General features: G+C 30.9%; 1 protein-coding gene across 3 annotated transcripts in view; it reads left to right on the forward strand.

Annotated features, from left to right (window-relative positions):
• The window catches only part of CAMSAP1 (calmodulin regulated spectrin associated protein 1), a 65,937-nt gene that overhangs the window by 24,358 nt on the left and 27,893 nt on the right, over positions 1-13,686 (forward strand). For all 3 annotated transcript variants that reach the window (XM_051980353.1, XM_051980351.1, XM_051980352.1), the window contains exons 3-6: positions 6,504-6,766; positions 7,790-7,951; positions 8,428-8,508; positions 10,448-10,480. In XM_051980353.1, coding sequence (XP_051836313.1) covers positions 6,504-6,766; positions 7,790-7,951; positions 8,428-8,508; positions 10,448-10,480 — 539 coding nt within the window. The remainder of the gene's footprint in view (positions 1-6,503; positions 6,767-7,789; positions 7,952-8,427; positions 8,509-10,447; positions 10,481-13,686) is intronic.

Below are 13,686 nucleotides of genomic sequence, written 5' to 3' on the forward strand. Positions count from 1 at the left end.
GATCTGGGCTTTTTAATGGATTATAAACTCTATATGAATCAATAGTGTGATACAATAGTCAAAAAGTCTTTTGTGATTTTTAGGCTGCGTTAAGAAAAAAATTTTTTTTCCCAAGATTAGGCATATAATAATGCTGTTTGTATACTCTGTCATGGTCAGATTATATTTGTAATATTATATTGATTCTACATGCCATATCTTGGTAGGCAGGACATTAATAAGCTAGAGGGTTACTAGGAAGAATAGTAGTAGGTGTCAAGAATGTGACATGCAAGAATTAGTTGAAGGAATTGTTGATTTTTTAAATTTGAAGACCAGTGGTACAGGGACAGAGACATATTAAGTAATCTTCGTGAAGCTTTTGAAAAGTTGTCAGGGTTGCAGCATTAAACTTATTTTGCTTGCCTCCTGGTGGTGGATCTAGGAGCAGAGAGAGGTGGATTTAGTTTTGGTATAAAGAAAAACATTTCCATTAGACCTATTTAAGTGGAATGTGCTGCTATAGGATTTGGTGGGTTTCTCTCACCAAAGATTTTTAAATCAATAATCAATATGCCTTGCTAACTATTTGCTATATATACTGTAGAAGGTTTTTTGTTTGTTTGTTTTGGTATATGCAGATTGAACTAAGTGAATTTTGAAGTTGTATATTTGAAGATTTGTGGAGAACTTGAAGAAACACTAGAGTCAAATGATGGTAATGTTTCAAAGCTTAGAAAATAGGCCTCATAGGCTAAAGAAGTAGTTTTAAATTAAAATAAGAGAGACTGAAGATAGAGTGCTTTTGGAATTAGAAAGATCTTGGTTCACATTCTGCTTTTTACACTATAACTATGGGCAACTCATTTTTGGTTTTTTGACAGTTCTTTTATGATTTCCAAGTTCTTGGGTAAGTCACTTAACCCTGTTTTAACCCTGTTTTTTTAATTCCTCATTTGTAAAATGAACTGGAGAAGAAGATAGCAAACTATTCTAGTATTTTTGCCAAGAAAACACTAGATGTAAATCATAGTCAGATATGCTTGAAAAACTGAAACAATAACAACAGCAACATCAAAATTCATAACAATAAAGCTATAAGTGGATTGTGGTCTGTAATAGTGAAGGGGATTTCCTCACAAATGAAATTAGAAGTCCTTGTATAGAAATTGGCAATACATAAAGAAATCAGGGTCAGGTTTATTTTGTCTATGCAAAAAAATGAAGAATTATTTTAATTCCTAAATTTTCCACATTTACTTGTTTATTTCTCTCTCAAAAGGCAATGGTTATTATTTTTAAAAAAATCAATTTTTCAACTCTGATGAGGTCAAAAAGAAATAAGCTTAATTTGCAACTGCATTAGTTTGATTTAAATGAAGAATAGCCTTGGATATTAAGGTTTTTTCAATAGAAATCTCTTGTAAATCTAAATTTTCATTAGCTTGACATAGTGGATGAAATGCTGGATTCTGAAGTTTGAAGATCTGAGTTTGAAAAACTACTTTAGTTTTTTTTTTTTTTAATTATTTTTAGTTCTGAATTCTCTTCTTTGTTATGCTTCTCCTGTACCCACTGAGAAGGCAATAAAAGCAAAATCCTTTGTAAATATGTACAGTCTTGCAATATAAATTTTTACATTAGTCTTCTCCCTCTACTTCCCTCCAAAAAAGACAATAAAATAATGAGAAGATGTTAAGATTCTTAAAAGATGCTAAGTCACTGAAATTGATAGAGACAATAATTATCTAATTTAGCATAGTTCAGTATGATTGATCTGATCCTACAAGGAGATGTTATGGGCCAGAACTTGAAACAAGATACTAAGTGGAATTGAGGAGAGAGTGGTTAAAGTTTAGAATTGATTTAATCCTACAACAAATAATGGTTTCCTAGGGATATAATGATTGATGTATACTTAGTGTACAGCATATAAGCAGGAAGCTCTCAGGGCCAGATGCTGAAGCCCATAGAAGCTCTTAGAGCCTCAGCCAGGGATTCAGTCGAGGAGATTCACAAGCCAGAGAAGGCAGCTTAAGCTCTCAGAACCAAGGAGAGAGATAGTCCTCTATTAAAGCTAACCAGGCCCCAGGAAAAGATATAAGACTTTGAAGGAAACAATAAAGGATTTGGACTTTAACTCCTGGCTGCATTTGGGGTGATTACACTGAACTGAAATGAAGGTTGCTCCTAGAAGCCTCCCAAAAACCTGCTCCCAGAGAACATTATATTTTAGAGAAGAATATTATAAGAAGAAAATGTGTTCTAATTTGCACTTTAAATCCATCAGTTCTCTATTTAGATATGGATAGAATGTTTCATTATGAGTCCTTTGGGATTGTGGTCAGAGATACTAAGTTTTTCAAAGTTTAATATCTATACAATATTACTATTACTGTAGAAAGTGTTCTCTTAATTCTGTACACTTTGTATCAATTGATATAATTCTTCCCAGGTTTTCTGAAACAATCCCCTTCACTATTTCTTAGAGCTCAAAAGTGTTCCATTATGTTCATATAACTTAGCCCCAGTTTATGAGCATCCTTTTATTTTCCAATTCTTTGTCACTGCAAAAAATGCTGCTTTAAATATTTTTGTACAAATGGGTTCTTTTCCTTTTTTATATCCCACTTTGGACACTTAATATCTATATGATGATAGGAAAAAAATACTCAACTATTAACTCAATTTCCTTATCTATAAAATGGGGGCAATCTTCTGATTGTTGTCATTATTGTAATCCTTAAATGCTATGTTATTCATCATTGTTTCATCATCATCATCATCAATGATTTTAAATTTTGATACTTTATATTTGAATGGTAAAAATACTTTTATTCTTTAAGTAATGTTATTAATGATTTATTAAATCCACTTTTTCCCCCCATAAAAACATTACTTCCTAAGGTAGTCAGAATCTCAGTCTTACAAAAATTGAAACCTATTGTTGGAGATAAATACAGTGAAAAAAGATTTCCTCTCTATTGGCTTTTGGTACTGGCTGCACTTAAAATGTTAACACCACTTTTGAGACCACTTGTCTTGTACTGCTGTCTATATAGTTATTCCCTTACTCCTTTGAGGTAATTTTATCATAAAAGGACGACAAAAGCGATGTCAATTTGAAATATAACCCAAATGCTATAAAACATTAAAGATATGTTTATTTAATGTAATAATGTCATGAGTTATAATGTATTTCAGTGAAAGTAAGGCACATCAAAAATATACAGAAATAATGTTGCTAAGTACAATATAGTGTAGCAAAAATTCAGTCTTGGGAAATAGGCAAAGAAAGTTTCTTAAGATTTTACTTTAGTCGGGCAACTAAATGGTGCAGTCAGTAGAGCACTGGTTCTAAAATTCAGTCTTGGGAAATAGGCAAAGAAAGTTTCTTAAGATTTTACTTTAGTTGGGCAGCTAAATGGTGTAGTCAGTAGAGCACTGGTTCTAGAGTCAGGAGGAGCTGAGTTCAAATGTGGCCTCAGACATTTAACTCTTTCTAATTGTGTGACGCTTGGGCACAGCATCAATTTGCTTAGCCCAATTGCCTAACCTTCCCTCCCTCCCAATTTTTTTTTACTTTCGTGTGTAAGATTTCTATTTTTAGATATAATTCCATATTAAATTTGGGTATTGTAACTTTTAATTTTTTTATTGAAACATATATCAACTAAATAGTTATTAATATAGTATGTTTTATTTGAAAGCACCATGTTAGTAATTTTTCAGTCTTAATTTCCTTGTATATAAAATGAATTTCTGTATATTTTCTGTGTATTTTCTATATGAATTTTATATATTTTATATGTGAATTTTTTCTATATGAATTTCTAGGTTTTTTCAGCAACTTTTCCTTTTATGGATTTAGATTTACATTATTTAATGAACATATTTAACAACAATACTTATTGGTTATATAGTCTTAAAATATAATATGTTGTTTAGTAATTTCAACCATGTCTTACTTTTTGTGACCCTATTTGGAGTTTTTCTTGGTGAAGATGCTGGAAAGGTTTGCCATGTCAAAGATTTGAAGTCAGGAAGAAGAATCTACCTGACTCCAGACCCAATAGGCTATCTACACCACTTAGCTGCTCTAAAAATGTACTATGTAGTTTTGTACTTGTGTTGACATTGTGAATTTTTATTTTTGCCTCATGATATATGACTAACACTTGGGATTGCCTGAAACACTTGAATTTTGGGAAAATTTGTTCTAGCTCTTTTCATTTTGTATTTTTGTTATTTTATAAATGTTTCTTGCATACAGCAGATTTTTTTCTTGCTCATTATTTTTACTTTCTTTATATTGAATAATTTAACATATTCACATTAAAGGTTCTAATAATTAGATTTGTTTCTTCCATCTATTCAGTTGTTTCATATAATGGCAAAAGTAAGGTGTCTCCTGTTTATAAAATCATTGGGTAAAATTCCTTGAAAGATGTGACAATAGAGATAATTTTGATAATCAGAGATCGTGAGTACTCTTGATTATTAATACCAAGTGAGATATACAAGAAGATGTATTCTCTGCAAAGATTTTCACCACTGTTTGTGAAGGGAATCTAGTATAAAGACCTAGTCAGATAAGAATTATTCACATATTATTTGTGAAAGACATTGTAATGATTCTGTCAAGTCCTAGAACATTACAGAGCTATATCAGTGAGATTCATAATCATTCAATAACTTTGTCTAAATAATCACACACAAAAAAATCTTAAGTGAAGAATGCTTGAAAAATATTGTCCATGGTAGTATATGTGGGTGGACAAACAACTTGTAGAACTTGTCTTATGTATTTGGACAAACAATGCAAGTGTACAATGAGTTGGGGCCAAAATTGTGTAGTAGAAAAGTGGGAGGCTGGATTGAAGTTGCTAAGCTCTTTGAATAATTTCAAACTTTGCCGTGTTGGAGCCTCTCCTTTTCTCTCCCCCATTTGATTTTCTTATGAGGGAACATGGATTTAGTTTTTGTAATACCTAGTTTTCCCTCTTTTCTATCTAATTCTTTTTTTTTCCCTATCTAATTTTTTTCACAACTCTGCTTTTAATCTTTAGTTGCTTAGAATCTTTTGTTTCTACATGGAGCTCTTTTTCTTCTTTGGCCTTGGCCTCTGTTATGAAATAAAAAATAATAATTTTGCAGCAGAAATATGGTGGTATTGATTTCAATGCTTGGTTTTGTTAACTATATTCATTTATTTTTCTTGTGGTGTTTGAAGTATTTGCTTGTCAGATCCTCACTTTATTTCTTCTTCTTCTTCTTCTTCTTCTTCTTCTTCTTCTTCTTCTTCTTCTTCTTCTTCTTCTTCTTCTTCTTCTTCTTTTTTTTTTTGGAAATAATTACTCAGGTAGATAGATAAATAATAGAGCACTTATTAAGTACTCACTATGTGCCAGGTACTGTGCTAAGCAGCTACTGATTTTGTTCTATGAGTTCTGAACACTCCATATAAATAGCTATTTTTTTTTCCCCATGGAGGGACTTTTTGAAGTTCAATTTTTTCTACTCAGTACATTGATGGTAAATTATTTAATTTGAAAAGTCTACAAACCAATCCTAAAGTAGAGAAAGAGTTAGTGTATCATTATTTTTTTGTTCACACTTAATTGTATACTCAATGTGGCCTCTGAAACTGAGATACAACAAATTTTGGATTGATTTTCTGCTTGTGCTAATTTTAACCTAACGGTTAATGCCAAAAAGAAAAAAAAAAAAAAAAAAAGTGTTCTCCCAGCCAGCACCATACCATCCATACATGGATAACAATTGAAGAAGTTTTGAATACTGTGTGATTAAGTTCACTTATCTTGACAGTATACTTTCTAGGATATCCATTGATGATGAGATTGACAATGCATTTCCAGAGTTAGCTGGCTAAAAAAACTACAGATAAGATGGTAGGGCTCTCTTGGTTGTGGTGATTTGGCCAGTGGGAATGAATTAAGGGGAAAATGTAAGGATAGGTAAAGAATTCTTTGTGGAGGAAATTATGCTGAGAGCCATTTACTTTTCACTATCTTGCTAGTCCTTTTTCTATATTTTTCAGTAATGATATTTAATATAATTTATTTAAAATTTTTAAATTATAATTTATTTTATATATTATATATTTAGATTAAATATTTAATGATTATATATTAATATATTATGTTGTATGATCATTGTATTACAATATAACATATAAAACATAATATACTATAATATAATAATAATTAATATAGATATGTAATATGTTTAATATAAATTTATTTTTAGAGCATTAGTGAAAATAAGCATTAACTTTGTTAGCACTAGTGTTTTTCTCAAAATCCTCTTTGTAAGAAAATCATTTAAAAACCCAATTATATTTTATGCTGTTAGTCACTTAAAATTATAATTATAATTCCATGATTGATTACAGTAATTTAACTGATACTTTTACTTCATTTATTTAAAATGAGCAGATATATGAGATTTTTCTTATTTGTTTATTGTGTACATTTACTTTTTCATTATTTTCCTTGTTTCAGATAACATTCCAGAAGATCTAAAAGACCCATTTTACATAGATCAGTATGAACAGGAGCATATTAAACCACCTGTTATCAAGCTTTTGCTGTCCAGTGAGTTATATTGTCGGGTCTGTAGCCTTATTTTGAAAGGTGACCAGGTAGCAGCTTTAAAGGGACATCAGTCTGTTGTTCAAGCTTTGTCTCGGAAAGGAATTTATGTAATAGAGAGTGATGACACACCAGTGACTGAATCTGACCTCAGTTGTGCACCTATAAAAATGGTGAGTAGTAGCAGGATTTAAAACATTTTTTGAATTTAGGCTATTTTGTGTTTTTAGGGGATAATATTCCCTTGGGCTATGGTGATCTGAATTGAAATGCACTGAATTTTTCTCTTTAATATTTTGATCTCTTAAAACAGGATTGACTTTTACATCGTATACCTGCATTGTGCAGCTGCCTCTGCATATTTTGGCTAAGTGAATAAAAAGTAATTTAGTTAAGTCAGCAGCTCATCAGCAACTTCCAAAATTCAAGTAAAATGTAATGTAAACATTAAATAAGTATTAAATAAGATAATAGAAATTTGGATTTGCACAAAAAAAGTTTTTTTTAGTAAGTTTAAAATTAAAGTTTGGGTATTCTTTTTACATAATGGAAAAACAGCAGTGATTCATTTTAAGCCTTTTTTAATCTTGGTGGTGAATCCTGTGTAAGAAAGTTCAAGAAAGATGTGATTTACTTTAGGCACATTAAGTCAAGCAGGTTTGAGGCAAACATCTTAGAAATGTGTCTTCGTTGACTACCAGTTTGTCAAATGAATGTATTTTTGAAGTATTTTTATTCTAAAGGAAATCATTATACTAATCCAATGTTACTTTCCCTTTGTGTTCAGCAAAAATAATCCTGATTTCTACGACATTGCTGGGCTCCACTTGAATATATGTGTTATATTTTTTTACTTTTGACTATATTGATGATTTTCTTGTCTACAAATTTTGTGGATGATTGCTTGGTCCCTGGTATTTTGTAAACGTGTGGGATATAATTTTAAAAAAGGGTAGCGTGGTCATATACTCGGTATCTTCCACGTGAGCATACCTCCCTTGTTTTTAATAAGCCTGTAGCCTAAAATTTCAAACAAAACAGGATAGAAGAAATATGAGCATAGCATTTTTAAGCAGAAAGATTCAAATTCTTTTGTCAATTCTGAATTTGAGAAAATGCTAGATTGGAGCACCATAAGAGATTTATAGTTTTGAATGAGATTGTGACTATCTATTCTATACATATTTATTTCCTAGAGTTCACATATGGCTATGATTGATGCTTTAATGACGGCCTACACTATAGAAATGATCAGCATTGAAAAAGTAGTTGCCAGTGTCAAACGCTTTTCTACATTCAGTGCCTCAAAAGAACTTCCTTATGATCTGGAGGATGCCATGGTTTTTTGGATTAATAAGGTGAGGACTTTAAAGCCATTTTAATGTCTCTAGGTAATTAGAATGTTTACAGTGAATCGAGAGCCAGTTGTTCAGGTAAATAATGCTTATTTAAAATTAAGAGAACTAGAACTAAATATGTCCTCCCTTATGGGGGAGAGAAAAAAATTTTTTGTCCTGATAACTATACCTTTTAATTATACATATATCTTAGAACTAGTAGCATTAATTGTTGCTTTATAATGTATGAATAGAAATTATTACACTATATTAAAGGACAAAAAAAAATAACTTTTTATCTTTAAAGGAAAATTGTCACTCACTCTTAATGATCCCCTTGATTGTAAAATTGTTCAATAAATAGTACTAGGGTTTAAGAGCTGTGTATTAAGAATAAATGAAATGTTAAATTCTAAATATCTCTAGGTAGGCAAAGATACTGATTATAGCATCTAAAGGCATTTGTATATTATATATTTTCCTTTTCGCTATTTTAGGTAAATCTGAAAATGAGGGAGATAACAGAGAAAGAGGTAAAATTAAAGCAACAGCTATTAGAGAGCCCTGCTCATCAAAAGGTAATAAAAGGCTATATTTAACTTCTGGAAACTTTTTCGTTTGGAATCATTGTCAAACACAATTTAATGCAACCCCAGATGAAAAACCTTTAATCTTTCTGATAGTGGTTACTTGTCTGCTACTATTTGCTTCAGTTCACTAAATATAAGCTGTTGAAATTGCTGAATTCAGGGAAATTCAATAAAGAATTAAGGGTCCTTTACATGCAGTAAACTAGAGGTAAAAAGATAGAAATGATATAAATTCTGTCTTATAGAGCTTTCAAACTTTTGGGGGAAGAGATACATACATAGGTAACTGATAAAAAGGAAGATTGTCGTAAATGGAAAGGCGAGGTCAAATAAATTATGATAAATTAGAGGATGTAGATACCTATTTTAATTGTTTATATGTATGATGAGTGGATATTAGGCAAGCCTTGTGGAGGTTATAGTACCTGAACTGTGGACTTCTAAGAAAGTAAGGAGGGAATATGGGAATGGATGGTTAGAAGGGATAGAAATTTATTGTGGGAGGAAATACATTCCACACAGTACATAGTGGGAGCAAAGGCATGAAGATGGGAAAGGGTAATAAGAGAGCATGGTTTGAAGTAGTAAAAAATAAGGAAGATAGACGGAAGTCAGAAATTTATTGTTGAGTATTTCAGTCATGTCTGACTTTCTCTGACCCTGTAAACCATACTGACCATGAGGTTTTCTTGGCAAAAATACTGGAGTGGCTTGCTATTTTCTTGTCCAGTTTATTAAGGCAAATAGATATTAAGTGATTTGCCCAGGATCACACAGTTGAGTCTGAGGCCGGGTTTGATTTCAAGTCTTCCTGACTCCAGGTTCAGCTCTAGATATCCATTAAACCACCAACCTGCCTCAGTCTGAAATGAAAGGATCCCTAAGTGTTAGATTTAGGAGCTTAGCTTTTAGTGGGGAATCACTTAAAATTTGTGAGTAAAGAAGTGACATGATTAAAGCAGTTAGGAATAAGTAAGATTATGTGATTAACTGTATGGAGGATAAATTAGAAATAGAGGGTGGAATGACCGTTATAGTGATCTTTATTGTACATACTTAGGTCGGAAGAGATAAAAACTTTGATCAGTGATTATAGTGGGAGTATACAGTGGGGCATGGATGGAAGATAATTATGGAGAAAGAATCAACAGAAGTTAATAGGTTAATTGAGGGAATGATGAGGTTACAAGGTTTTACACACCTTGGTCAGAAAGGTAGAACCATAAGGTAAGAGTACTGTGGAAGGTGGGAGGGTGGGGGGGAGGACAAAGAATGAAAATTCAGAATTTTGAGATGACTGAGAGAGAAATGGACATATTTGATGTATCCCATTTCTTTATTAAACATATATGTTTCTGTATCAGGAATTAGGCATGGGTGTGGAGGGAGGAGGTTCAAAGAGTAAGGGAATTCTATTGAACTGAATAATAGTGTATGTGACCCTACCCTTTGTTCCCTCCTCTTCTTTTCCTTATCTGTATATATTGGTTATAATGCACTTCTACACTTTGGTTATTAGAGAATGTAATGTCCTTACTTAAAATGGAAATGTGCCTCAGTTTTTCTTGTATTTAAAAACAGCTCTTCTAGTCTTAAGTTAAAATACTATGCATATTGAAAGACTCAGATAAAAAAATACATCTAGACTGGGCTTTGCCTTTTAAATTTAAAAATTTGCTACGATAAAATAGCAATTATTGGATTTTCAAAGGCTTAAATTATTTTTAACTTTTAGTTTTTAAACTGAAGTTTTCTAATATTGCTTTTAACTCATAATAGTCTTTCAATCAAAAATTTAACAATTTTGTCTTGGTTGTGGTAATATACAAAGTGTGCCTTGCTCCTCTTAAGTGCATTCAAATATCATTACTTGATCTGCTGATATTCCTTTCCTTTCCTACCTTCCTTTCCTTGCCTTCCTGAGCAGTCTCCTTCCAAATGGTATTGGAAATTAGTACCTGTAAGTGAACTACTTTTACACCAGTCACCATACAGATTTCCATGGCTTTTTAAATATAAATTGCTGCTTTTATTAAAAACTATTTAACAGATAAATCTATGAAAATTTATTTACTTGTTCATAATCTGCTTTAGAGTAAAATTTAGCTTCTATAATACGAATGTCTACTGCATAAAATAATTGTGTGAGTTACAAGTTATATTTTGTTTGAGAATGCTGAATTTTATATTTGTTATTTTTTTAGGCTGTTTGTTTTTATGAACACTTTTTCAGTAACACTACAGTAATAGGCTAAATAATCATCTGAAAATTGGAGGGATGCATACCATTAAGCTGTAAATTGAAGAGGCTAAGACAGCAAATTGAAGAATTTTGAATTCTTCTATATGATTTTTTCTGCTTTATAATTTGTTTTCTTTTTTGTCATCTTCCATATTGTTTTCCAATTTGGATTTCATTCACTGGATGTAAATAATAAATTTATCTAGTTACAAAAATGTCATTCTTTTAAAATATTGAGTAGTAAAATAGTCATTGTTAGTTTATAGAGAAGATTTTTTTTCACTTTAGAATTTTGAAATCTTTGATTACGTCCTTCGTCTGTGTTTTATTTAGCTTTACCATCATTTGTCTTTTAAGATTTGATAACTAGGAATTCACCTTTGCCAAGATGCTAGAAATAGCTAGCAATTACTTATGACACTTCTGTGAGAAAATTTATTTGAACAATTATTGAATATACAACATATGTAGAGCAGAGTAGATCTTAAAAAGATGACTTTTTAAGTTCTAGAATATCAGAGTTGGAGGGGATCTCCTATATTAGAAAAACTTTTCTATCCTTTGATGAAGGATATCCTGTTCTATTTTTGCATAGCTTTGATTAAGGAGTTTTTCCTTATGCCATGCCTAAATCTGCTTCTCTGAAACCTCTGCCTATCATTCCTAGTTCTGCCATTTGAGGTCAGACATTACAAATTTAAGCCATCCACATATAGTATCTTTTAGACACTAAACTTCTCTTAACCAAAAGGTGCTTTTGGCTGCTTTATCACACGTTGACTGAGATTGGAATCCAGTAAAAACTGAATCTTTTTTTCAGACAATATGCTATTTAGCCATGCTTCTCCCATTTTGTACTTTGGAATTTGATTTTTGGAACCCAAGTATAAGATTTTACATTTGTCCCTGTTAATTTTATCTTAGATTTGACCCAATGTTCTAGTCTGCTGAAATCTTTTTGGATCCTGACTTGTGCCATCCAGTTTATTATTTTATTAATGTCATATATATATTTGGCAAGCATGCCATCTAAGCTTCTACCTCAGTCATTGATAAAATTTTAAATAGGTAGGAGGACCTCTGAAGATTTGCTTCTAAGTTCAGATTAAGGAATTGATACCTACTACTTTTGGAGTCTGTTCATTCAACCAATCCTGGATCCACTTTGTGGTTTTCCATTTTATACATGACTTTGTTGATGTATATCAACAATATCAAGTAGATGTTGACTACTGTATTTTATAGTAAAAGAGAGTAATATTTTTATATTGAAGAATAATATTTCTATGTTAGGGTTTATGGCCAGAAATATATGGGCAATCCTTTTTCTCCCATATTGATTTTCAGATAAAATCTTTGGCTTTGAGGAGCTTAAAATCTACTTAGGGAACTAATCTCGTATACAAGTAATTATAGTAAAAATAACATTGTAGATGGGGAACACAGATACATGCTATAGGAATTCAGAGGAAGGAAAGACTTATTTCTGCTAAAGTGATCAGATCTCAGAGTTCCCAATATCTGAATTTAAAATGAACATTATAACACCTTATAGCTTGGGGACTGCTTCCTATTCCTTTTACTCAGGAGGTCTAGTATGGGTAACTAATTGCTTTTAAACAATGTAAAACAATGTTTATATTTGTTCCAAATTATTTTAAAATTTGTAAATAGAAATTAAATGCCAATGTATATTTTATATGTTTTACATCATTTACATTAGCAGTAGTATTTATTCTTGCTTGTTGGGGTAATATCTTTCCTATTTTCTTAAATCCTCAGAGCCAAAGATTTGCAAACAGTGAATATATTAGAATTATAGACCTTAAAGAAATAAGATTTCAAATAAAGATTACCTATGAATTGAAAACATGAAGATATACCTATACCTAAGATTTCATTTCATCAGCTAAATAACAATGATGATAATGATAGTTAGTGGTAATTAGGTATGTTTTAAACATTGATTAATGAATTGCTTGCCTTTTTAAAAAGTGGGAAAAGAGGGAGAGTTTAGAACTCATAATTTAAAGAAAGGATGTTAAAAATTGTTTTTGCATGTAATTAGGGAAAAATTATAAAATCTGTAAAAAGCAGAAAAAATTCCTAGCAAAATTTGGTAGGCGTAAATGTTTTATGTTAATTTACAAAAAACCTAGAGGATTAAAAAAAAACATACATTACTATATTATTTATTTATTTAAACAGATTCCTTAAACTACTAACATCATGGGTGATTTAATATTCACATCTTATCCTTTCTTAGAGGATAGCTTTTCAGCTACTTTTGAGTTGCTGCATGAGTTTGTTTAATCACCATCATATATATGTGTCTCATTTTTTTGTGTAAGCCTGATTTGATGCATGCTATTTCATACTACTGCATGTTGTGGACTATGCTCATATAGTATGGTATGATTCACATTACATTATAGTTTCAAATTAGGAAAAGTAAGTTATAATTTGTATTAAAATGCAGATTTGTGGTCCAAAATACATGAAACTTTAGAATATAAATGTTTCTCATAACATTTGTATTGTACTTTTTTGTGTGATTTAGAGCTAATTATGAAAATTTATTTCTTACCAAGTACTATTCTTTTTTTGGTTTCATCTGTACTTTTCTTGAAAATTCATGATTTTTATTGGATAGCTTGAGTTTGCTTGCAATTTGAAGTACAGAAGAAAATTGATTAGGAGAAGCAATATAATTTTAAAATTAGATATTGTTGAATTGTGGGTCACATGAGATTCTAAGTAAAATACTTCTTAGTTTTTAGATTAAACTTAAATAATCAGTACGCTTTTTTCTCCTCACAAATTTAATTTACCTTATATGTCTGTTGTAGTTGGGTTTCAAACAGTTTCTTAGTTGTTGATGTATTGTAACTAACCAAAATTTTCTTTTTAATGCAACTGCATCA

The sequence above is a fragment of the Antechinus flavipes genome, chromosome 2 (genome assembly GCF_016432865.1).
Source record: "Antechinus flavipes isolate AdamAnt ecotype Samford, QLD, Australia chromosome 2, AdamAnt_v2, whole genome shotgun sequence".
Classification (NCBI taxonomy): domain Eukaryota; kingdom Metazoa; phylum Chordata; class Mammalia; order Dasyuromorphia; family Dasyuridae; genus Antechinus; species Antechinus flavipes.